Source organism: Odocoileus virginianus, chromosome X, assembly GCF_023699985.2.
Source record: "Odocoileus virginianus isolate 20LAN1187 ecotype Illinois chromosome X, Ovbor_1.2, whole genome shotgun sequence".
In the NCBI taxonomy this organism is placed as follows: Eukaryota; Metazoa; Chordata; class Mammalia; order Artiodactyla; family Cervidae; genus Odocoileus; species Odocoileus virginianus.
This window is the reverse complement of record NC_069708.1, coordinates 20087630-20115180: the sequence shown is the minus strand read 5'-3', so window position 1 is coordinate 20115180 and position 27551 is coordinate 20087630. Positions and strand designations below refer to the sequence as shown.

The 27551-nt window shown below is 38.6% G+C and overlaps 1 protein-coding gene across 2 annotated transcripts in view; it reads left to right on the top strand.

Annotated features, from left to right (window-relative positions):
- The window catches only part of ZC4H2 (zinc finger C4H2-type containing), a 70686-nt gene that overhangs the window by 36229 nt on the left and 6906 nt on the right, over positions 1-27551 (top strand). The window contains exons 2-4 of one of the 2 annotated variants that reach the window (XM_020893967.2): positions 10669-10840; positions 12711-12883; positions 13699-13861. In XM_020893967.2, coding sequence (XP_020749626.1) covers positions 10669-10840; positions 12711-12883; positions 13699-13861 — 508 coding nt within the window. The remainder of the gene's footprint in view (positions 1-10668; positions 10841-12710; positions 12884-13698; positions 13862-27551) is intronic. The other variant, XM_020893968.2, reaches the window with a different exon arrangement.

Below are 27551 nucleotides of genomic sequence, written 5' to 3'. Positions count from 1 at the left end.
ACATATCAAAATGTGTGGGATCCCACAAAAGCAGTGATGAGAGAGAAATTTGAGCCCCAAATACTTACATTAGAACAGAGGAAATACTTCTAATTAATAATCTTAGCTCCCACCTCATGTAACTAGAAAAGAAGAGCAAAACCAACCTATGGCAGGCAGAAAATAGGAAATAATACAAATAAGAGCAGATATAAATTATTCAAAACAGGAAGAAAACAATAGGGAAATCAATTAAACAGCTGATCATTTGAAAAATATGTAAAATTGAAGAACCTCTAGCAACACTAACAAACAGAAAAGAGAAAAGACACAAATTATGGACATCAGGAATGAAACAGAAGATATCACTACTAAACCCACTATTCAAAAGAATAGCAAGGGAATACTCTGAACAACTCTAGTTCTGTAAATTAAACAAGTTACATGAAATGGGCCAATTATAAAAAAAAAAAAAAACTACCACAACTCATCCAATATAGAATATATAATTTGAATAACTCTGAAACTATTTAGAAAATTAATTTTGTTATTAGTTGGAGACTAATTACTTTACAATATTGTAGTGGTTTTTGAAAAGATGCTCAACATCACTCATTATCAGAGAAATGCAAATCAAAACCACAATGAGGTACCATTACACTCCAGTCAGGATGGCTGCTATCCAAAAGTCTACAAGCAATAAATGCTGGAGAGGGTGTGGAGAAAAGGGAACCCTACAGTGTAAGAGGGTTGGGAATGCAAACTAGTACAGCCGCTATGGAAAACAGTGTGGAGATTTCTTAAAAAATTGGAAATAGAACTGCCATACGACCCAGCAATCCCACTTCTGGGCATATACACCGAAGAAACCAGATCTGAAAGAGACACGTGCACCCCAATGTTCATCGCAGCACTGTTTATAATAGCCAGGACACGGAAGCAAGCTAGATGCCCATCAGCAGACGAATAGGTAAGGAAGCTGTGGTACATATACACCATGGAATATTACTCAGCCATTAAAAAGAATTCATTTGAATCAGTTCTAATGAGATGGATGAAACTGGAGCCCATTATACAGAGTGAAGTAAGCCAGAAAGATAAAGACCATTATAGTACACTAACACATATATATGGAATTTAGAAAGATGGTAACAATAACCCTATATGCAAAACAGAAAAAGAGACACAGATGTATAGAACAGACTTGTGGACTCTGTGGGAGAAGGCGAGGGTGGGATGTTTCAAGAGAACAGCATCGAAACATGTATATTATCTATGGTGAAAATTAATTTTTTAATTAATTTTTAAACTCCCCAAACCAGAACTTCCATGCCCATTTGCTTTCACTGGAGAATTCTACCAAATGGTTAAACATAATTAATCTCAACTCTTAACAGTCTCTCCAGAAAGCAGAATTGGAAAGAACACACTTCCATTTATTTTGTGTCTTAATTTTATGTCTTAATTTTATGTCTTAATGTCCTGATACCAATTTCAGGTAAAGAGAGTGCACAGAAATTACAAACTAAAATCTTTCATGATTATAGATGTAAAAATCATCATCAAAGTATTAACAAATAGAATTCACCTATACATAAAAAGAATTGACCCCATGACCAAAAGAAATTTATTCTAGAGATGCAAGGCTAGTTTCTTATTCAAAAATCAATCAATGTTACATATCATATTAAAAGGCTAAGGAAGAAAAATATCATGATTATGTCCAGAAATGCAGATAAAACACTTGACATAATTAAGCAAATATGTATGATAAAATCTCTTAAAAAACTATGAGTGGGGATGGGAGTACTTTCTCAACTTGATAAAAATACATCTGCAAATAGCCTTTGGCTAGCTAACATTACAATTGTGAAAGAATGAATGCTGTCCCACTTAGATCATGAGCAAAGAAAGGATGTCCACTCTCAGCACTGCTATTCAGTATAGTTCTAGATGTTAGACAAGAAAGTAAATAAAAGGCATACAAGATGGAAAGAGAAATAAAACTGTTCTTGTTTTCAGATGACATGATTTGTCATGTAGGAAATCCTGATAAGTCGAAAACAAAACAAACTCACTCCTACATCTAATATGTGAGTCAACAAGATTGCAGAATTAAGATAAGTATTATAAATAGCAATATGCATGTGGAAACTATGATTACAAAGTATGAAACCACTTACAAGCATTCAGAAGCATGAAATACCTAAGTGTGACAAAGATTTAACAAAAAATATATAGTACTCTTTGCTGACAACTACAAAGTGTTAATAAAAGAAATCAAAGGAGATCTGAATAGAAGGACACTGTATCCAGGATTAATAAGATGAGTCAATATAATGAAGACACCAATCCTCCCAAATCAATGTACAAACTTAACAAAATTCCCATCAAAATCCCAGAAAGATTTTTGGTAGATATAGACAAAATTATTCTAAAATTTATATGGCAAGGCAAAAGAACTAGAATAGCCAAAAGAATCTTGAGATATAAAAATAAAGTGGTAGAAATCACACTTCCTGATTTCCAAATGTATTACATAGTTACAGTGATTAAAACTGGGTGATATCAACAAAGGGACAGACATATAGATAATTGGAACAAAATTGAGAAGCCAGAAGTTGACCCATAGAAGTATAGCCAAGTGATTTTTGACAGAGGTGAAAAAGTAATCCAACAAAGGAAGGACAGTCTTTACAGCAAAGCCATTGCATATCCATAAGCAGGATAGACCACTACTAAGAGGTAACTATAGTACCATCAAAGGCTGTAATAATACAGCTGTCCCTTCACTAAAGGATGGGCCACACTCAGTGCCTCCCAACCCCAAGACAATAACTTTAGAAACAGCAGTAAATAACTACTTCCCTCTCATAACAATGAGTCAGCCCTTCTGCTCCTTAGTTGGGGTCTGCAGTCCTTGGCATTTCTTGCCACAGTGGACAATAGAAAAAGGCCCAAACACCTTGGACTGTGGCTACCCTGGGCCTCATACCCAAAGGATAAAGTTTCCATTTTGCTGGTGACAGTCCTCCTCCCCAAGGAGAGAAAATGCCATGGTGCTTTGAGGAAGCCTTTGTGCCTTTGATTTTCCAGTTCCAAGCAACACTTTAACTGTGACCGCATCAGGTGAAAACCTTTGGTTTATTTTTATTTAATCTGAGATTGCAGTGTATCCTGCCCAACAACTTGGGGTTGTCTATAAGCAATATTGGACAAGGATGGAAGACATGGATAGAGGAGGGAGGATTAGATAAAAGGCACTCACCCAAGCAGGGAAAGGTATACTATGTTGATTTATACAAAGTGTCAATGAGAGAGACCTCTAACCCCTGATTTCTCACCCCTGATTTTAGTACTAATTGCTAGTATCTTAACTGAATAGATTACAAATTAGGAAGGCTTGAGCTAGTCCTATAAAATGCCATTATTCTTATGCTAATGATTATTATTATAATCTTAGCAAGTGGTAATATACCTTGCTGCCCATGCTAGTACATGTGCACACATGCATACACATACATTATACATACATTGTACCCATTGTAGGCTCTTTATAACAAAGTTTAAACCACTATGTTAAAGGAGATAGCCATAACAGAAGAGATGGGCAGTGTGGGCAGGGAGAGATACTATTTGTTGACTGCCCACCATGTGCCATATGCTCTGCTTGGGGACTTTTCCTGTCTTAGCTCATTTAACCCTTACCATGTAACCTGTGAAAGGTAAGTGCTATTATTATTCCTGTTTTACTTTTGAGGAGACCAGGGTTGAGATAAGTGAAATGAGATAATCAGATTATGTCACTCCTGATGCTTAACATTCTATAACAATGGCCCCTTCTCTGGAAGATAAGTGTACTAACTCCTTATCTCAGTCCCCAGGCTGTATTCTGGCAACTTTCCTACCTTCATCTCAGACACCTTCTCCCCCTATACACACAGCTCTAGCAGTAGATGTTCCAGCCACACTGACCTTTTTTCAGTTCCTCTAATGTGTCATATCCTTTTCAGTTCCAGGGCCATTGCTAATAGTATTCTCTCTGCCTGATATGCTCTACTCAGTTTCTATCTGCTACTCACCAGCAAACTCCTACACATTCTCCAGGTTTTAGCTTAGATGTCACATTCTCAGGTTCTCAGGGGAGCTTCCCCTGATTGCCCCCTTGACTATGGTGCCCCTCAGAATATGTTAGAACCCTTTTGTGTGTCCTTCCATTGCAATCTGCATCTCATCCATGTTATTCATCACTTTGTTTTACACTTGTTCAGGGTCTATTTTCCTCATGAGAAGAAGCTTCTTGTCCACAGACTGTCCTGTTCTCTGCTCTATCTCTTGCAGCTAGTACAGTGGCTGGCATGTGATAGATGTTCCATAAGAATTTGTTGAATGAATGTATCATTAAGCCCTATATAATTGGTACATAATCAGTGCACAATGAATAAAATTAAACTATAAATATAGTTGTTATTCTTATTGTCTAAGGGCAAATAGCTAGTCAGAGGCAGAATCAGGAATTATTCTCTATCTGAATCTAGAGCCAATGTTCCTTTCATAATATGGTTCTACACAAATGGGTTCTAGGCCCAGCACTGCCACATACTGACTGTATGAATCAGAGTGAGGCACTGTATCACTCTGAATCTGTTATCCCTTTTGTAAATTGAGGTAGGGATAAGTGAAGTTTAGACTGCTCTATATATCATCTCAGTTCAGTTCAGTCACTCAGTCATGTCCGACACTTTGCGACCCAATGGACTACAGCACACCAAGCTTCCCTGTCCGTCACCAGCTCCTGGAGTTTGCTCAAATATGTTTCTCGAGTCGGTGATGACAGCCAACCATCTCATCTTCTGTGGTCCCCTTTTCCTCCTGCCTTCAATCTTTCCCAGCATCAGGGGATTTTCCAATGCATCAATTCTTCGTATCAGGTGGCCAAAGTGTTGTAGCTTCAGCTTCCGTTCTAATGAACATTCAAGATTGATTTCCTTTAGGATTGACTGGTTTGATCTCCTTGAAGTCCAAGGGACTCTCAAGAGTCTTCTCCAATACTGAAGTTCAGAAGCATCAATTCTTTGGCATTCAGCTTTCTTTATGGACCAAATCTCACATTCATACGTGACTACTGGAAAAACCATAGCTTTGACTAGACGGACCTTTGTTGACAAAGTGATGTCTCTGCTTTTTATATGCAGTCTAGGTTTGTCATAGCTTTTTTCCAAGGAGCAAGCATCTTTTAATCTCATGGCTGCAGTCACCATCTGCAGTGATTTTGCAGCTCAAGAAAAAGTCTGTTACTGTTTCCATTGTTTCCTAATCTATTGCCATGAAGTGTTGGGACCAGATGTCATGATCTTCATGTTTTGAATGTTGAGTTTTAAGCCAACTTTTTCACTCTCCTCTTTCACCTTCATCAAGAGGCTCTTTAGTTCCTCTTTGCTTTTTGATAAAAGAGTGGAGTCATCTGCATATCTCAGGTTATTGATATTTCTCCCAGCCATCTTGATTTCAGCTTGTGCTTCCTCAGTCTGGTATTTTGCATGCTGTATTCTGCATATAACTTAAATAAGCAGAGTGACAATATACAGCCTTGACGTACTCCTTTCCCAATTTGGAAGCAGTTCATTGCTTCATATCTGGTTCTAACTGTTGCTTCTTGACCTGCATACAGGTTTCCCAGGAGGCAAGAAAGGTGGTCTGGTATTTCCATCTCTTAAAGATTATTCCAGTTTGTTGTGATCCACATAGTCAAAGACTTCAGCGTAGTCAATGAAGCAAAAGTAAATTGTTTTTTCCGGAATTCTCTTGCTTTTTCTATGATCCAATGGATATTGGCTATTTGATCTCTGGTTCCTCTGCCTTTTAGAAATCTGGCTCATACATCTGGAAATACTTGGTTCACATACTGTTGAAGGTCTTGCTTGGAGAATTTTGAGCATTACTTTGCTAGCACGTGAGATGATTGCATTTGTGCAGTAGTTTAAGCATTCTTTGGCATTGCCTTTCTTTGGGATTGGAATGAAAACTGACCTTTTACAGTCCTGTGGAAACTGCTGAGTTTTCCAAATTTGTTGGCATATTGAGTGCAGCACTTTCTCAGCATCCTCTTTTAGGATTTGAAATGGCTCAGTTGGAATTCCATCACCTCCACTGCCTTTGCTCATAGTGATGCTTCCTAAGGCCCACTTAACTTCAGACTCCAGGATGTCTGGCTCTAGGTGAGTGATCACACCATCGTGGTTATCTGGGTCAGTAAGATATTTTTAGTATAGTTTTCTGTATGTTCTTGCCACCTCTTCTTAATTTATTCTGCTTTTGTTAGGTGCATACCACTTCTGTCCTTTATTATGCCCATTTGTGCATGAAATGTTCCCTTGGTATCTCTAATTTTCTAGAAGAGATCTCCAGTCTTTCCCATTCTGTTGTTTTCCTCTATTTCTTTGCATTGATCACTGAGGAAGCCTTGCTTATCTCTCTTTGCTATTCTTTGGAACTCTGCATTCAGATGGATATATCTTTCTTTTTCTCCTTTGCCTTTTGCTTCTCTTCTTTTTTTTTTTTTTTTTTTTTTTTTTTTTTGTCAATTTGTAGGGCCTTCTCAGACAACCATTTTGCCTTTTTGCATTTGTCTTTCTTGGGGATGGTTTTAACCACAGCCTTCTGTAAAATGTTACAAACTTCCATCCATATGTCTTCAGGCACTCTGTCTATCAAATCTTATCCATGGAATCTATGTGTCACTTCCACTGTATAATCATAAGATATTTGATTTAGGCCATTCCTGAATGATGTAGTGGTTTTCCCTACTTTCTTCAATTTAATTCTGAATTTTGCAATAAGGAATTCATGATCTGAGTCACAGTCAGCACCCGGTATAACTTTTTCTGACTGTATAAAGTTTCTCCATCTTTGGATGCAAAGAACATAATCAATCTGACTTGGGTGTTGACCATCTGGGGATGTCCATGTGTGCTATCGTCTCCTGTATTGTTGGAAGAGGGTTTTTGCTATGACCAGTGTGTTCTCTTGTCCAAAGTCTGTTAGCCTCTGCCCTGCTTCATTTTGCACTCCAAGGCTAAACTGCCTTTGATTGAGTCTCTCCTGCAGCGGTATGGATCAGCAGTGGCCACCATGGGGACAGGGGCTCTGGCTGCAACAAACCTAGGAGGTGCTGCCTGTGGCATAACTCTTCTTGAAAGAGGTTGCCTTTAGCCCCATCATAGAGCCATCGAGCAGATGACCCACAAACTGGAGAACAATTATATCAAAGAAGTTCTCACACTGTTGCAAAAGATGTAGGGCCCACAACAGATTCCCCAACCTGGGTTTCCGGCAAAGAGACTGAGAATCTAGAGAGCCCTGAGTAATCTAGAGGAAAAGAATAGAAGTCTAGATGTGAGGGGCTCCGAATAGTGGATTAATCGACCAGTAAAAACCATTATCATCCCTCTGTAAGGAAGTTGAGCAGATATCCCAAGAACACTAAATATGTTTATTATGCCCTTAAGTCTGGTAACTCCCATCAGGCCGTGTGGAGTATTGGGTGGTATTAGAGAGCCCTGAGTTCAAACGCCAACATCCCATTTACTAACTCTCTTGTCTTAGGCAACTTACCATCCCAAACCCCCAATTTCCTTTTTTACAAATGGAATAATAATACCCATCCTTTAACCTTTCCTAAGGTAAAAGCAATATAATAACTTGAAAAGAAATTTTTGAAAACTGAAAGAAAAAAAATTCTCCTATCATCAGTTACCCACCTAATATAATTCTTTCTGTGGTTCTGTGACATTGAGGATCACTTTTTGAGGCAGGAGCCACAGGCAGTGTTAATAAAGGAGAGAGAATGAAGACAGGAACAGGCTGAGGTCAGAGGCCAGGGTGTGGATCAAGAATAACCATGGGATGGATGAACTGAGGCAGACGAGAAAGCCAGCTAGAGAGGTAGAATAAAGGAGATACCTAATCTGAGTAATAGATAATGGTTAGACAGAACCTGAGAACCAGAAAGTAGAGAGCTAGTTGGAGGACAACAGTGTGCCCTAGAGTGGCTTCCTTCCAAAATTTTAAGGCTCTTTCACTTAGGCAGGCTTCAGTAGTCCCAAAGAGCCTTGAAACTGTACTCTTGCCAATTTTATTTAGTCACATGCATGTGTATTTTGAAATTGCTTCTTAGTGTATATACCTTTTTATTTTTTACTGAGTATCTTCAACATTTTCTATGTCACAAGTCTTCATAATGATTCCTTTTAGTGTCTGCCAAATAGTCCAATTTCACTTGTACCCAGAAAACATACCCATGTGTATTAACTTTTTGCTTCCTTAACTTATTTCCTTAGAATAAAGTGGGATCACTGAGCATGATGATATGCAACTGTGAATTAACAACCAGAAATAGGCTTTATTTTTCTAAGGAAAGAAATGAACTGCAGTTCTTCCCATCTCCTGCCTCTTCTGGAACTGATGAGGAGACCCTATAAGTTATGTGCTCCAATATGAGAGCCATTATTCCCATATGACTGTTAAAACTTAATTTTAATTGATTAATTAAAATTAAAATTCAAAATTCAATTCCTCACTTGCATTAGCCATATTTTGAATGCTCAGTATCTACATGAAACAGAAGACATTAAGAAGATGTGGCAAGAATACACAGGAGAATGATACAAAAAAGATCTTAATGACCCAGATAACCATGATGGTGTGATCACTTACCTAAAGTCAGACAACTTGGGGTATGAAGTCAAGTGGGCCTTAGGAAGCGTTACTACAAAAAAAGCTAGTGGAGGTTATGGAATTCCAGCTGGGCTATTTCAAATCCTAAAAGATGATGCTGAGAAAGTGCTGCACTCAATATGCCAGCAAATTTGGAAAACTCAGCAGTGGCCACAGGACTGTAAAAGGTCAGTTTTCATTCCAATCCCAAAGAAAGGCAGTGCCAAAGAATGTTCAAATGACTGCATGATTGCACTCATTTCACATGCTAGCAAAGCAATGTTCAAAACCTTCAAGCCACGCTTCAACAGTACGTCAACCAAGAACTTCCAGATGTACAAGCTGAATTTAGAAAAGGCAGAGGAACCAGAGATCAACTTACCAACATCTGATGGACCATAGAAAAAGCAAGGGAATTCCAGAAAAAAAAAATCTACATTTGCTTCACTGACCACGCTAAAGCCTTTGACTATGTAGATCACAAGAAATTGTGGAAAATCCTTAAAGGGATGGGAATACCAGTCCACCTTACCTGCCTCCTGAGAAGCCTGTGTGAGGAGAAGAAACAACACTTAGAACTGGACATGGAACAATGGACTGGTTCCAGATTGTGAAAGTAGTAGGTCAAGGCTGTATGTTGTCACCCTGCTTATTTAACTTACATGCAGAGTATGTCATGGGAGATGCCAGACTGGATGAAGCTCAAGCTGAAATCAAGATTTCCAGAAGAAATACCAATAACCTCAGATATGCAGATGACACCACCCTAATGGCAGAAAGCAAAGAAGAACTAAAGAGCCTCTTGATGAAAGTGAAAGAGAAAAATGAAAAAGCTGGCTAAAAACTCAACATCCATAAAACTAAGATCATGGCATCTGGCACTTCATGGCATATAGAAGGGGGAAAAGTGGAAGCAGTGGCAGGTTTTATTTACTTGGGCTCCAAAATCACTGTGGATGGTGACTGGAGCCATGAAATTAAATGACACTCGTCTTTTAGAATGAAAGCTATGACAAACCTAGTCAGTGTATTAAAAAGCAGAGACATTACTTTGCCATCAAATATCCATATAGTCAAAGCTATGGTTTTCCAGTAGTCATGTATGGATGTGAGATTTGGAGTATAAAGAGCTGAGCACTGAAGAATTTATGCTTTTGAACTGTGGTGTTGGAGAAGACTCTTGAGAGTCCCTTTGACTACAAGGAGATCAAACCAGTCAATCCTAAAGGAAATCAACCTTGAATATTCATTGCAGGGACTGATGGTGAAGCTGAAGCTCCAATATTTTGGCCACCTAATGTGATCTTACTCATTGGAAAATACCCTGATGCTGGTAAAGATTGAAGGCAGAAGGAGAAGGGGACAACAGAGGATGAGATGGTTGGATGGCATCACCGATTCAATAGACATGAGTGAGCAATCTCTGGGAACTAGTGAAGGATATGGAAACCTGGCATGCTGCAGTCCATTGGGTTATAAGATGTCAGACACGGCTGAGGGACTGAACAATAACAAAGCTACATGTGCCTGGTGGCTACTGTATTATAAAGCATAGGTACAGAAGATTTCCTTCATTATAGAAAATGTATTGGCTAGTGCTTATCTAGAGTTATTTTTTTTCTGGATGTTGTGGTATGAGACTTCCCTGTTCATTGGGACTGTTTAGCATTTCTGTCTCATGTCCACTAAATGCTAATGGTACTCTCCCTTGAATCAATCTAACAGCTAAAGCCTGCCCCACATTTGCAAATGCTCCATCAAGGAACTCAATTACCCACACTTGAGACTCACTGAGCTTTTATGTTAGAAGAATCCCCTACCTTTGTCAGCATATCTTCAGGTTGTTTCTGAAGAGAGGGAAACTTAGAAAGATGACTTAACAAGATAGCCCTGGCTCAGGGTCTAACTCTGTACTCCATTCCCCCTTTCCTTCCTCCTCCTGCTGATCTGTTTCCTCCATTTGGGGGACTGCAGGAACAAGACCCTGCAGATGGAAAAGATCAAAACCCGTTTGAAGGCTGAGTTTGAGGCCCTTGAATCAGAGGAGAGGCACCTGAAGGAATACAAGCAGGAGATGGACCTCCTGCTACAGGAGAAGATGGCCCATGTGGAGGAACTCCGACTCATCCACGCTGATATCAATGTGGTATGTGGCTGGCTGCCTGAAGCCTATTTCTGGGCACTTTGAGGAGGAATAGACTAGTGAGTGCTGTGACCTCTCCTCAAGATGTGACTGTGGCCAGCTTAGAGGAGTAGACATCAGGCTGTGGTGAAATGGAAGAATCTAGGAGTTCTGAGATCCAGCTCTTGTTCTGTCACTGATTGACTGTGTATCACTTGGACAAGTTCCTTCTCTCTGGGCCTCATTTTCCCTCTCTGTGCCATGAGAGGGATTCAGTCACTTCTGAGGTCTTATTCAGCTCTGATGTACTCTGATTCTGGGAGTCTTGGAGTTGAGAGCTATCCTTGGGGAAAAGCAGAGCAGGCAGATACCTCTGGTGGTGGGATTGGTTGGGGGGAGGACTGAGCAGGCAATTGCCTCTGGGGTCTAACTTAAATTTAGGGCTCTGAAGCTTTCAACTAGGCCAAACAAATCATCTTTGCCAGCCTACCAAGCTGGGGCTCCCTCATTTGAGTCTCTCTTTTGGAGAGACTCTTAGAATGTGGGGAATGAACTGCCTGCTAAGGTGATAGGTTTCCCACTTTTTAGAGTTATTAAAGCACAGTCTGAATGATCACCTGTCTGGGCAATGGTATTGGTGATTCCTTCACCAGGAGGGAGATTCCAGGTGCTGATCTGTAAGGCTCTTTCCAACTCTTAGAGCCTATGATAATGAGAAATAGTTTTGTGGTTTTTTTTTTAAATTACATTTCAAGGAGCTAAGTTCCCATTCTTGGGAAACTCATTTCTCTGGCAATATTTATTTCCTGATATTGCCAGGCCTAAGATCTTAAAGGAAATATGAATGCAATTTGGATAATAGTTACTTGGGATTTTCTGTGTCACGAGATCACAGGATATGAGGGTCTTATTAAGAGTTGGCAGTTCTGCTACCAGTTAACCAAGGATAGAGAAAAAACAAGATATGAGTCACAAAGGGACTGAAAATCTGGCCCAGTGGATCTCAAACTTGAACATGCCTCATAAGTCACCTAGAGGTCCTATTAAAACACAGATTGTTGGACTCCACCCCAGAATCTCTGATTGCTTGTATCTGGGGTGGTACCTGAGAACTTGCATTCCTAATGAGTTCCCAGCTGATTCTGCTTATCTGGTAACTGCATTTTGGGAAACACTGATCTAGGAGAAGGGCCACTGTCCTGGGAGACAGAAGCCCTGGGGCTTTCTCTAGACTTTGTTCCTAAGAAGCATTTCTCTGAGGTAGTTCCTTCTTCTGTCTGAGTCTCAATTCTCTGACCTGTAAAATGGTGGTAGTGTGTATACTACATGAGTTCTAAGGACCATCCCACCTTTAAGGTTCTATATTTGAATAATAATTACCATTTATTGAGATTTGGGGGGCTTCCCTGGTGGCTCAGCAGTAAAGAATCTGCCTGCCAATGCAGGAGGTGTGGGTATGATCCCTGGGTCAGGAAGATCCTCTGGAGAAGAAAATGACAACCCACTCCATTATTTTTGCCTGGGAAATCCCATGGACAGAGGAGCCTGGCGGGATATAGTCCATAGGGTAGCAATGAGTTGGACACGATGTAGCAACTAAACAAGAACAAACAAAACTGAGCCTTTACTCTGTGATAGTCCCTATACTGAGAGTTTATATTAATTCAGTCATTGAATCTTCACCAACATTATATGAGGTAGGTACTGTTATTATCACCATTACATAGATGAAGAAATTGAAGCTTGACAAGAGTCACAAAGAATATGTGGTGGATTCAGAAGTTGATAATAGATTGGTCTGGCTCTGGAGCCTGTGATTTTAACCACTCAGCTGTAGAGCCTCACTGAGAATCTTGGAGTTTTTTCTGTGTGCCTACCTCACTCTGTGTTCCAGATGGAAAACACTATCAAACAGTCTGAGAATGACCTAAACAAGCTGTTAGAGTCTACCCGGCGGCTACATGATGAGTATAAGCCACTGAAGGAACATGTGGATGCCCTGCGCATGACTCTGGGCCTGCAGAGGCTCCCTGACCTATGTGAAGAGGAGGAGAAGCTCTCCTTGGAGTAAGCTGCCTGCCTCCTGTCCCTGCAACACACACACACACACACACATGTGCGCACACACACACACATATGTATATATACACACATAAAGCCTGTCATAGCCCCAGGCCAGCCAGTGGCTGACTTACTGCATGACCTTGGGTAAGTCTCTGTGTTGGGCTGTTAGATGATTAGACTAGAATTACTAGATGGCTTTCAAAGTTCTTTGTGCAGTTTTGAGAATATAGGACTATGTCTGTGACTTTATGTGTCTGCATGTCTGTGACTTTTAGGAGGACACTTCCCAAGTCAAGGTCTAAAAGATGTGTCCAGAAACCTTTGAAAATACAGAAGGGTGAGCTTTCATGGCCTCCAGAGACTAGCTTAGGACTTTGTCTTAAGAATCAGAGTTAATAATTAGGCTTACTTTAAAGAGACACAGAGTTCAGTTTAGTAGAAGGAAGCAAACTTCCTTAAGGTAGAGCAGGTTGCCTGTGGAAGTGATGAGCTTCTTATTCCTACAGGTATGTCAGCAGAGGCCTGAGGATACTTAATAGGAATACTGCAGAGGAACTTGGGAACTTCGAGAACTTAGAGAGCCCTGGGATTTCTTGATTTTCCTGAGTCTGTCAGAGCCAAGAAGCAGGAAGATTACCTTTCCCAACAAACAGTGGGCCTAGTATGCATGGAGAAGAACCTTGTGCTGGAGAGGGTGCAGGAACTTTCTATAACGAGCCACAGCCCAACCCTCTTTATTCTGTAGCATGGAGTCCTTAAGAGGGATAAGATTATCCTTGCTTTCAGAATGATCCAGCTAGTGTCTCTTTTCTCCAAAGTTACTTTGAGAAACAGAAAGCAGAATGGCAGACAGAGCCTCAGGAGCCCCCGATCCCTGAATCGTTGGCCGCCGCAGCCGCTGCCGCCCAACAACTCCAAGTGGCTAGGAAGCAGGACACTCGGCAGACAGCCACCTTCAGGCAGCAGCCCCCACCTATGAAGGTGAGTGAGCTGTGTATTTACTGTGGAGGAAGCAAGGTATCCTCAAGTAGCCACAAAGAAGATTGGGTCTGGTGCTTTGGTCTTATTTGGGGTCTTCCTAAAACAGCTTTTGTTTGGGACACAGAAGAAAAGGTCGTGTATGCTAGAGGAGACCCACTGGTCTCACCTTGTATTCCCAGAAGAGTTCGAATACAGGAATGTTGGTGGGCTTTGCTAAAGTATAACTTTCAAAAAGCTAGAAACATGACTCAGAAAATATATATTGAGTGTATATCATTAACGAGGGAACAAGCAGCATTACAAATCTAGTTCCAAAAGCATTAGAGGAGCAAATTATTATATAGTCAGGAAAGGAAAGGAATGCTGAAATAAGTTTGCAATGTTAAATCCAGAAATGGTTAATGTCATATAGAGCAATAAAACCGTAATCTTTGTGATTACCTTTTCTTTGAAACACACATAATTTGAATCTCTACTGGGCAAAAACTATTTGTGGTTTGCCAACATTAAGTCACAGAATCTGGACCCTGATCAATAGTAAATAATCAAATAGTATAGTATGTAATGGAAAAGTATTTATACTCAATGGAACAGAATAGAGCCCAGAAGTAAACCCACATACCTACATTCAATGTCTTCAACAAGGAGGAAAGACTACACAATGGAGAAAAGACAGTCTCTTCAGCAAGTGGTGCTGGGAAAGCTGGACAGCTACAGGTAGAAGAATGAAATTAGAACACTCCCTCACACCACACACAAAAGTAAACTCAAAATGGCTTAAAGACTTAGATATAAGGCATGATACCATACAATTCCTAGATGAGAAGATAGGCAAAAAATTCTCTGACATAAGTCATACCATTGTTTTCTTAGGTCAGTCTCCCAAGGCAATAGAAGTAAAAGCAAAAATAAACAAATGGGACCTAATCAAACTTATAAGATTTTGCACCACAAGAGAAACCACAAACAGAAATGAAAAGCCAAAATATGAACTGAAAGGAAATATCTGCAAATGATGGGACAAAGGCTTAATACTCAAAATACAAAAATAGCTCATACAATCAATAACAAAACAAGCAACCCCATCAAAAAATGGGCAGAAGACCTCAATAGACATTTCTCCAAAGAAAATATACAGATGGCCAATAGGCACAAGAAAAGATGCTCAATATCACTAATTATTAGGGAAATGCAAATAAAAGCTACAATGAGGCATCACTACACACTGGCCAGAATGGCCATCATTAAAAATTCTACAAGAGTTCTGCCAATGACAGACCCTCTAATCATCTGTTGCAATCCAAGGAGGCCTGTCCACATAGCAGGCAATACCAAGTTTCCACTGAATCAGAGATCTTCATTGTGTTCTTGCACACTGGCTTTTGGAACTCAAGTAAAGGCCCTTTCATTTCGGGTGAAATTCCTCTTGGTAGATTGGACCTAGGCTGGTCTTTGGAGAGAGATCAAGCCCTGAGCTTGGAGTGGGAGCACTGACTCCAAGACCCTAGACGACCAGAGAACTCACACGAGATAGTATCAAATAGTGAGAACTCACACAAAGGAAACCACTTGAATACAATACCAAGCATCACCCAACCAGCAGTAGCACCCTGTGCAGGATGCCTCATTTAAACAACTAACAAAAATGCAAACCCAATTATCAGTAGACAGGATTACCACCTCACTCAGCCTTGTCCAGCACAGGAAAAAAATACAAACAAACAAAAATTCAGCACCAATATCAACCTATATGAAGCATACACAAACCACTGGACCAACCTTCGGAGGATAGAAACAAAAAGGAAGAAAGAATTCAACCTCAAAGCCTGGGAAAAGGAGACCTCAAACACAATAAGTTAAAAAAAAAATAATGAAAAGGCAGAGAAATACTACACAAATGAAGGAACAAACTAGAAACACAGAAGTCCAAATAAATGAAGAGGAAATAGGCAAACTACCTGAAATATAATTCAGGATAATGGTAGTAAAGATGATCAAAATCCTTGAAAACAGAATGGAGAAAATTCAAGAATCAATAAAGACCTAGAAGAATCAAAGAATAAACACACAGAGACAAACAACACTACTACTGAAATTAAAAATACTCTAGAAGGAATCAATAGCAGAATATCTGAAGCAGAAGAATGAATCGGTGAGCTGGAAGACAAAATGGTGGAAATTACTTCTGAAAAGCCGAATAAAGTAAAAATAATGAAAAAAACTAAGGATAGTCTCAGAGATTTCTGGGACAATATCAAATGCACCAACATTCGAATTATAGGGATCCCAGAGGAAGAAAGGGTATGACAAAATTTTTGAAGAGATTATAGTTGAAAATTTCCCCAACATAGAAAAGAAAATAGTCAATCAAGTCCAAGAGGCACAAAAAGTCTCATACAGGATAAACCCAAGAAGAAACATGCCAAGACACATCGTAATCAAACTAAAAAAGACTAAACACACAGAAAGAATATTAAATGCAGCAAGGGAGAAGCAACAAGTAACATACAAGGGAAACCCCATATGCTTAACAGCTGGTCTTTCAACAGAAACTCTGCAGGCCAGAAGGGAATGGCAGTATATATTTAAAGTATTGAAAGGGAAAAATCTACAACAAAGATTATAGTACCTGGCAAGGATCTCATTCAAAATTGATGGAGAGGCTCCAGGCTGCAACACTGGTGGGCTTGGCTGGGAAGAGCTGATCTTCTCCCTCCCAGGCAGATCTCCCACATTACAGACATATTCTTTACAAGCTGAGCCACCAGGGAAGCCCAAGGATACTGGAGTGGTTAGCCTATCCCTTCTCCAGCAGATATTCCTGACCCAGGAATCGAACCAGGGTCTCTGGCATTGCAGGCGGATTCTTTTCCAGCTGTGCTACCAAGGAATCCCCAAAGGTTGGATTATATGGTCTCTATTGCTCTATTTTCAAGTTCACTAATCTTCCCTTTGTCATCTCCATTGTGCTATGGATCCCATCCAGGGGAAGTCCTTAGATGGCAGAGGAATAGGATGGGGAGATCACTTTATCCCCCACAAAATCATCAAAAGATCATATGAATCCTGAGAAAATTCCACAAAACCACTTCTGAACGCTCGCAAAGGACAACAGGCACACAGAAAGGTAGCCCGTTCTCTTTGAAAGGAGATGATTTTATCATCAGTGCCGTATGGATGGAGAAGTCTAGAGGCTACTCTAAGAATAACACTGAAAGCCAGAGGCAGGAGGCTTAAATCCAGAACTTGAGAACACCAGAAAACTCCTGATTCCAGGGAATATTAATCAACAAGAGCTCATCCAAAAGCCTCATACTTACACTGGAACCAAGCTACACCCAAGAGCCAACAAGTTTCAGAGCAAGACATACCAAGTTTATTCTCCAACAATCCAGGAACATAACACAAAGTATTAAAATACAGGCAGCCAAAAGTCACACAAAACCCATAGACATATCAAAACTCACTACTGGACACTTCATTGCACTCCAGAGAGAAGAGATTCAGCTCCAGCCACCAGAACACGAACGCAGGCTCCCCTAGCCAAGAAACCTTGGCAAGCCACTCGTCAAACCCCACTCATAGGGAGTAACCTCCACAATAAAGAGGAACCACAAAATTCCAGAATATAGAAAAGCCACCCCAAACACAGCAATCTAAACAAGATAAAAAGAAATATTCAGCAGGTAAAGGAACATGACAAATGCCCAACAAACCAAACAAAAGAGGAGGAGATAGGGAGTCTACCTGAAAAAGAATTCAGAATAATGATAGTAAAAATGATCCAAAATGGTCAAAACAAAATGGAGTTACAGATAAATAGTCTGGAAACAAGGATTTAGAAGATGCAAGAAATGTTTAATAAGGACCTAGAAGAAATAACAGTCAATAAATAATGAATAATGCAATAACTGACATTAAAGGCACTCTGGAGGGAAACAACAGTAGAATAATTGAAGCAGAAGATAGGATAAGTGAGGTGGAAGATAGAATGGTGGAAATAAATGAAGTAGAGAGGAAAAAAGAAAAAAGAATTAAAAGAAATGATGACAACCTCAGATTTCTGGGACAAGGATAAACGTCCCAACATTCGAATCATAGCATTCCCAGAAGAAGACAAAAAGAAAGGCCATGAGAAAATACTTGAGATAATAGTTGAAAACTTCCCTAAAATGGGGAAGCAAGAAGCCACCCAAGCCCAAGAAACCCAGAGAGTGCCAAACAGGATAAACCTAAAGTGAAACACCACAAGACACTTACTAATAAAATTAACAAAGTTCAAACACAAAGAGCAACTATTAAAAGCAGCATGGGAAAAGCAACAAATAACACACCAGGGGATTCCCATAAGGGTAACAGCTGATCTTTCAATATAAACTCTTCAGGCCAGAAGGGAATGGCAGGACATACTTAAAGTGATGAAAGAGAAAAACCTACAACACAGATTACTGTACCCGGCAAGGATCTCATTCAAATATGAAGGAGAAATCAAAAGCTTTACAAACAAGAAAAAGCTGAGAGAATTCAGCACCAACAAACCAGCTCTTCAACAAATGCTAAAGGATCTTCTCTAGACAGGAAACACAGGAAAGGTGTATAAACTCGAAACCAAAACAACAAAGTAAATGGCAGGGGATTATACTTATCAATAATTACCTTAAATGTAAATAGGTTGAATGCCCCAACCAAAATACAAAGACTGGTTGAATAGATACAAAAACAAGACCCCTATATATGCTGTCTACAAGAGACCCACCTCAAAACAAGGGACACATACAGACTGAAAGTGAAGGGCTGGAAAAAGATATTTCACACAAATGGAGACCAAAAGAAAGCAGGAGTCGCAATACTCATATCAGATAAAATAGACTTTGAAATAAAGACCATGAAAAGAGACAAAGAAGGACACTACATAATGATCAAAGGATCAATCCAAGAAGAAGATATAACAATTATAAATATATATGCACCCAACATATGAGCACCACAATATGTAAGGCAAATGCTAACAAGTATGAAAGGGGAAATTAACAGTAACACAATAGTATTGGAAGATTTTAATACCCCACTCACACGTATGGATAGATCAACTAAACAAAAAAATTAGCAAGGGATCACAAACTTTAAATGATATAATGTGGCTAATTCATTTCAATGTATGACAAAAACCACTGCAATGATGTAAAGTAATTAGCCTCCAACTAATAAAAATAAATGGAAAAAAATTTTTTTTAAATGATACAATGAACCACTGAGACATAACTGATATCTATAGGAAATTTCAACCCAAAACAATGGATTTCACCTTTTTCTCAAGTGCACATGGGACATTCTCCAGGATAGATCACATCCTGGGCTATAAACCTAGTCTTGGCAAATTCAAAAAAACTGAATTCATTTCCAGTCTCTTTTCTGATCACAATGTGGTAAGATTAGACGTCAATTACAGGGGAGAAAACTATTTAAAATACAAACATATGGAGGCTAAAAAACATGCTTCTGAATAACCAACAAATCACAGAGGAAATAAAAAAAGAAATCAAAATATGCATAGAAATGCACATATGAAAATGAAAACATGACAACTCAAAACCTATGGGATTCAGTAAAAGCAATGCTAAGGGGAATGTTCATAGCAATACAGGCTTACCTCAAGAAGCAAGATAAAAATCATTTAAATAACCTAACTCTACACCCAAATCAACTAGGAAAAGTAGAAATGAAGAACCCCAGAGTTAGTAGAAGGAAAGAAATCATGAAAATTAGGGCAGAAGTAAATGAAAAAGAAACAAAGGAGACCATAGTAAAAATCAACAAAGGTAAAAGTAGATTCTTTGAGAAGGTAAATTAAATTGACAAACCATTAGCCAGACTCATCAAGAAAAAAGGAAGAAGTATCAAAGCAACAAAATTAGAAATGAAAATGGAGAGATCACAACAGACAATATAGAAATTCAACGGATCATAAGAGACCACTATCAGCAACTATATGCCAATAAAATGGACAACTTGGAAAAAATGGACAAATTCTTAGAAAAGTATAACTTTCCAAAACTGAACCAGTAATAAATATAAAATCTTAACACACCCATCACAACCACGGAAACCAAAACTGTAATCAGAAATCTTCCAAGAAACAAAAGCCCAGGACCAGATGGCTTCACAGCTGAATTCTTCCAAAATTTTAGAGAAGAACTAACACCTATCCTACTCAAACTCTTCCAGAAAGTTGCAGAGGAAGGTAAACTTTGAAACTCATTCTATGAGGCCACCATCACCCTAATACCAAAACCGGACAAAGATGCCACAAACAAAAGAAAAGAAAGAAAGAAAAAAGAAAACTACAGGCCAATATCACTGATGAACATAGATGCAAAAGTCCTTAACAAAATTCTAGCAAACAGTATCCAACAAAACATTAAAAAGATCATGCATCATGGCCAAGTGGGTTTCATCCTAGTGATGCAAGGATTCTTCAATATTCACAAATCAATCAATGTGATACACAACATTAACAAATTGAATGATAAAAACCATATGATTATCTCAATAGATGCAGAGAAAGCCTTTGGCAAAATTCAATATCCATTTATGATAAAAAGAAAAAACCCTCTGGAAAGCAGGAATAGAAGGAATATACCTCAACATAATAAAAGCCATATGTGATAAACCCAAAGCAAACATTATCCTCAATTGTGAAAATTTAAATCATTTCCCCAAAAGTCAGGAACAAGACAAGGGTGCGCACTCTCACCACTACTATTCAACATAGTTTTGGAAGTTTTAGCTACAGCAATCAGAGAAGAAAAGACATAAAAGGAATCCAGATTAGAAAAGAAGAAGTAAAACTCTCACTGGTTTGCAGTTGATCCTCTACATAGAAACCCCTAAAGACTCCACAAGAGAATTACTAGAGCTAATCAAAGAATATAGTAAAGGTGCAGGATATAAAATTAACACATGGAAATCCCTTGCATTCCTATACACTAACAATGAGAAAACAGAAAGAGAAATTAAGGAAACAATTCCACTCACCATTGCAACCAAAAGAATAAAATACCTAGGAATAAATCTACCTAAAGAAACAAAATACCTATATATATATATATATATATATATAGGTATATACCTATATATATATATATATATATATATATATATATATGTATATGACTGCTGAAATAAATCAAACAGGACACAAATAGATGGAGAAATATACCATGCTCATGGATTGGAAGAGTCAGTATAGTGAAAATGAGTATACTAACCAAAGCAATCTATAGATTCAGTGAAATCTCTGTCAAGCTACCAACTATTTTTCAGAGAACTGGAACAAACAATTTCACCATTTGTATGGAAATACAAAAAAAACCTCGAATAGCCAAAGCAATCTTGAGAGAGAAGAATGGAACTGGAGGAATCAATCTGCCTGACTTCAGACTATACTACAAAGCTGCAGTCATCAAGACAGTATGGTACTGGCACAAAGACAGAAATATAGATTAATGGAACAAAATAGGAAGCCCAGAGGTAAATCCACACACGTATGGACACCTTATCTTTGACAAAGGAGGCAAGAATATACAATGGAGAAACGACAATCTCGTTAACAAGTGCTGCTGGGAAAATTGGTCAACCATTTGTAAAGGAATGAAACTAGAACACTCTCTAACAGCATACACAAAATGAACTCAAAGTGGATTAAAGATCTAAATGTAAGACTAGAAAATATAAAACTCCTACAGGAAAACATAGGCAAAACACTGACATAAACCACAGCAGGATCCTCTATGAGTAATGGAAATAAAAGCAAAAATATACAAGTGGGACCTAATTAAACTTAAAGGCTTTTGCACAATGAAGGAAACTATAAGCAAGGTGAAAAGACAGCTGTCAGAATGGGACAAAATAGTAGCAAACAAAGCAACTGGCAAAGAACTAACCTCAAAAATATACAAGCATCTTATGCAGCTCAATTCCAGAAAAATAAATGACCCAATCAAAAGATGGGCCAAAGAACTAAACAGACAGTTCTCCAAATAAGAAACACAGATGGCTAGCAAGCACATGAAAAGTTGCTCAACATCACTCATTATCAGATAAATCTCTCTGATTTCTCATCTCTCGCCAGTCAGAATGGCTGCTATCAAAAAGTCTACAAACAATAAATGCTGGAGAGGGTGTGGAGAAAAGCAAACCCTCTTACACTGTTGGTGATTCAAACTGGTACAGCCACTATGGAGAACAGTGTGGAGATTCCTTAAGAAACTAGAAGTAGAACTGCCATACGACCCAGCAGTCCCATTGCTGGGCATACACACTGGGGAAACCAGAATTGAAGGAGGCACATGTCCCCCAATGTTCATCACAGCCTTGTTTTCAAGAGTCAGGACACGGAAGCTACCTAGATGTCCATCGGCAGACGAATGGATAAGAAAGCTGTGGTACATATACACAATGGAATATTACTCAGCTATTAAAAAAGAACACATTTGAATCAGTTCTAATGAGGTGGATGAAACTGGAGCCTATTATACAGGATAGTGAAGTAAGTCAGAAAGAAAAACACCAATACAGTATATTAATGCATGTATATGGAATTTAGAAAGATGGTAATGATGACCCTATATGCGAGAGAGCAGAAGAGACTCAGATGTAAAGAACAGTCTTTTGGACTCTGTGGGAGAAGACGAGGGTGGGTTGATTTCAGAGAATAACACTGAAACATGTATATTATCATATGTGAAATAGACCACCAGTCCAGGTTTGATGCATGAGACAGGGTACTCAGGGCTGGTGCACTGGGATGACCCTGATATTGGATGGGGACAGAAATGGGAGGGAGTTTAGGATGGGGAACAAATGTACATCCATGGCTGATTCATGTCAATGTATGGCAAAACCCACACCATATTTTAAAGTAATTTCCCTCCAATTAAAATAAATTAATTAATTTTTAAAAATTGATGAAGAAATAAAAAGCAGACAAGCAAAAGTTATGAAAATTCAGTACCACCAAACCAGGTTTGCAACAAAGGATAAAGGGAATTATATAGTCAAGAAATATATGAGAAGAAGGAACATCTACAAAATCGACCCCAAACAATTAAGAAAATGTCAATAGGAACATATATATCAATAATTACTTTAAATGTAAATAGATTAAATGCTTCAACTAAAGACACAGACTGGCTGAATGGATTAAAAAAATAAACAAGGCCCATATATATACTATCTACAAGAAACCCACTTGAGACCTAAAGTCACATATAGACTGAAAGTGAGATGATGGAAAAGTATATTTCATGCAAATGGGAAGCAAAATGAAGCTGGAGTAGCAATCCTCATATCAGACAAAATAGACCTTAAAATAAAGAAGAATACAAGAATTAAGGAGGGACACTATATAATGACCAAGGGATCAATCCAAAAGGAAGGCAAAACAATTGTAAATATCTATGCATCCAAAATAGGAACACCTCAATACATAAAAAATTAAACACTAACAGACATAAAAGGAGAAACTGACAGTGACACAATAATAGTAGACTTTAACACCCCACTCACATCAATGGACAGCTCATGAAAACAGAAAATTAATAAGGAAACTCAAGTCTTATATGATACATTAGATGAGATAGATCTCATTGATATCTTCAGGACATTCCATCCAAATCCAAAAGAATACAATTTGTTCTCATGTGCACATGGAACATTCCCCAGGATAGACCACATCTTGAGTCACAAATCAAGCCTCAGTAAATAAGAAAATTGAAATCATATTAAGCATCTTCTCTGACCACAATGCTATGAGACTGGATATCAATGACATGGAAAAAAAAAAAAACTGTAAGAAACACAAACACATGGAGATTAAACAACACTTTTCTAAATAGCCAACAGTTTACTGAAGAAATCAAAAGGGAAATAAAAAAAAATTCTAGGAGCAAATGACAGTTAAAACACACAATTCAAAACCCATGGGATGCAGCAAAAGCTGTTCTAAGAGGGAAGTTTATAGCAATACAATCCTACCTCAAGAAACAAACAAACAAACAAAAACATTGAATAGACAATGTAACTTTACACCTAAAACAACTGGAAAAATAAGAAGGGAAAAAAATTAATATAAGGAAAGAAATCATAAAGATCTAAGTGGAAATAATTGAAAAAGAAATGAAACAATAGTAAAGATTAATAAAACTAAAGCTGGTTCTTTAAGAAGAAAAACAAAATTAGCAAGCCCTTAGCCAGACTCATCAAGAAAAAAGAGAGAAGAATCAAATCAACAAAATTAGAATTGAAAAAGGAGAAGTTACAATATACCATGCAGAAATACAAAGAATAATAAGAGACTATTATGAACTACTGTATGGCAATAAAATGGATACCCTGGAAGAAATGCACAGATTCTTAGAAAAGTTCAATCTTCCAAGACTGATCCAGGAAGAAATAGAAATTATGAATAACCCAATTACAAGCACTGAAAATGAAGCTGTGATTTAAAAAAAAAAAAAAACTCCCAGAAAACAAAAGCCTAGGACCAGATGGCTTCACAGGGGACTTCTATCAAACATTTAGATAAGAGCTAATGCCTATCCTAAAGATCTTCCAAAAAATTGCAGAGGAAGGAACACTTCCAAACTCATTGTATGAGGCCAGCATCACCCTGATACCAAATCCAAACAAAGACAACACAAAAAAAGAAAACTACAGACCAATATCACTCATGAACATAGATGCAAAAATCCTCAACAAAATGTTAGCAAACAGAATTCAGCAGCACATCAAAAAATTCAAACACCATGGTCAAGTTGGGTTTATTCCTGGAATGTAAGGATTCGTCAATATATGTAAATCAAACAATGTGATATACTATATTAACAAATTGAAAAATAAAAACCATATGATAATCTCAATAGATGAAGAAAAAGCCTTTGACAAAATTCAGCACCTATTTGTGATTAAAACTCCTCAAAAACTGGGCATAGAAGGAAACGACTTCAACACAGTAAAGGTCATTTATGATAAGGCCACAGCATACATTATTCTCTATGGTGAACAATGAAAAGCATTCCCCCTAAAATCAGTGACAAGACAAGGGTGTTTACTCCACCACTATTATTCAACATAGTTCTGGAGGATATAGATACAGCAATCAGAGAAGAAAAAGAAATAAAAGGAATCCAGATCAGAAAGGAATAAAACTCTCACTGTATGCTGGTGACATGATACTGTACCTAGAAAACCCTAAGGATAGTATTAGAAAATTACTAGAGCTAATCAGTGAATTTAGCAAAGTTGCAGGATGCAAAATCAATACACAGAAATCACTTGCATTTCTATATACTAACAATGGAAAATCAGAAAGAGAAACTAAGGAATCAATCCCATCCATCATTGCAACAAAAAGAATTATATATCTAGGAATAAACTTATCTAAGGGAAAAAAAGAACTGTACCCAAAAAAATTAAAAGACACTAACTGGAGAAGGGAATAGCAAACCACTTCAGTATTCTTGCCTTGAGAACCCCATGAACAGTATAAGTCAAAATGATAGGATACTGAAAGAGAAACTCCCCAGGTCAGTAGGTGCCCAATATGCTACCGGAGAGCAGTGGAGAAATAACTCCAGAAAGAATGAAGGGATGGAGCCAAAGTAAAAACAATATCCAGTTGTGGATGGGACTGGTGATAGAAGCAACGTCCGATGCTGTAAAGAGCAATATTGCATAGGAACCTGGAATGTTAGGTCCATGAATCAAGGCAAATTGGAAATGGTCAAACAGGAGATGGCAAGAGTGAATGTCGACATTCTAGGAATCAGCAAACTAAAATGGACTGGAATGGGTGAATTTAACTCAGATGACCATTTTATCTACTACTGTGAGCAGGAATCCCTTAGAAGAAATGGAGTAGCCATCATAGTCAACAGAAGAGTCCAAAATGCAGTACTTGGATGCAATCTCAAAAACGACAGACTGATCTCTGTTCATTTCCAAAGCAAACCATTCAATATCACGGTAATCCAAGCCTATGCCCCGACCAGTAATGCTGAAGAAGACAAAGTTGAAGGGTTCAATGAAGACCTACAAGACCTTTTAGAACTAACACCCAAAAAAGATGTCCTTTTCATTATAGGGGACTGGAATGCAAAAGTAGGAAGTCAAGAAACACCTGGAGGAACAGGCAAATTTGGCCTTAGAGTGCGGAATAAAGCAGGGCAAAGGCTAATAGAGCTTTGCCAAGAGAACACAGTGATCATAGCAAACACCCTTTTCCAACACCACAAGAGAAGACTCTACACATGGACATCACCAGATGGCCAACACTGAAATCAGATTGATTATATTCTTTGCAGCCAAAGATGGAGAAGCTCTATACACTCAGCAAAAACAAGACCTGGAGCTGACTGTGGCTCAGATCATGAACTCCTTACTGTCAAATTCAAACTTAAACTGAAGAGAGTAGGGATAACCACTAGACCATTCAGGTATGACCTAAATCAAATCCCTTATGAACATACAGTGGAAGTGAGAAATAGATTTAAGGGACTAGATCTGATAGAGAGCCTGATGAACTATGGATGGAGGTTTGTGACATTGTACAGGAGACAGGGATCAAGACCATCTCCATGGAAAAGAAATGCAAAAAGGCAAAATGCTTGTCTGAGGAGACCTTACAAATAGCTGTGAAAAGAAGAGAAGCAAAAAGCAAAGGAGAAAAGGAAAGATATTCCCGTTTGAGTGCAGAGTTCCCAAGAATAGTCAGGAGAGATAAGAAAGCCTTCCTCTGCGATCAATGCAAAGAAATAGAGGAAAACAACAGAACGGGAAAGGCTAGAGAGCTCTTCAAGAAAATTGGAGCTACCAAGGGAACATTTCATGCAAAATTGGGTTCAATAAAGGACAGAAATAGTATGGACTTAACAGAAGCAGAAGATATTAAGAAGAGGTGGCAAGAATACACAGGAGAACTGTACAAAAAAGATCTTCATGACCCAGATAATCACAGTGGTGTGATCACTCACCTAGAGCCAGACATCCTGGAATGTGAAGTCAAGTGGGCCTTGGAAAGCATCACTACGAACAAAATTAGTGGAGGTGATGGAATTCCAGTTGAGCTATTTCAAATCCTGAAAGATGATGCTGTGAAAGTGCTGCACTCAATATGCCAGCAAATTTGGAAAACTCAGCAGTGGCCACAGGACTGGAAAAGGTCCGTTTTCATTCCAATACCTAAGAAAGGCAATCTCAAAGAATGCTCAAACTACTGCACAATTGCACTCATCTCACATGCTAGTAAGGTAATGCTCAAAATTCTCCAAGCCAGGCTTCAACAATACATGAACCAAGAACTTCCAGATGTTCAAACTGGTTTTAGAAAAGGCAGAGGAACCAGAGATCAAATTGCCAGCATATTCACTGGATCATTGAAAAAGCAGGAGAGTTCCAGAAAAAGATCTATTTCTGCTTTATTGACTACGCCAAAGCCTTCGACTGTGTGGATCACAATAAACTGTGGAAAATTCTGAAGGAGATGGGAATACCAGACCAGCTGACCTGACTCTTGAGAAACCTGTATGCAGGTCAGGAAGAAACAGTTAGTACTGGCCATGGAACAACAGACTGGTTCCAAAGAGGAAAAGGAGTATGTAAAGGCTGTATACTGTAACCCTGCTTATTTAAC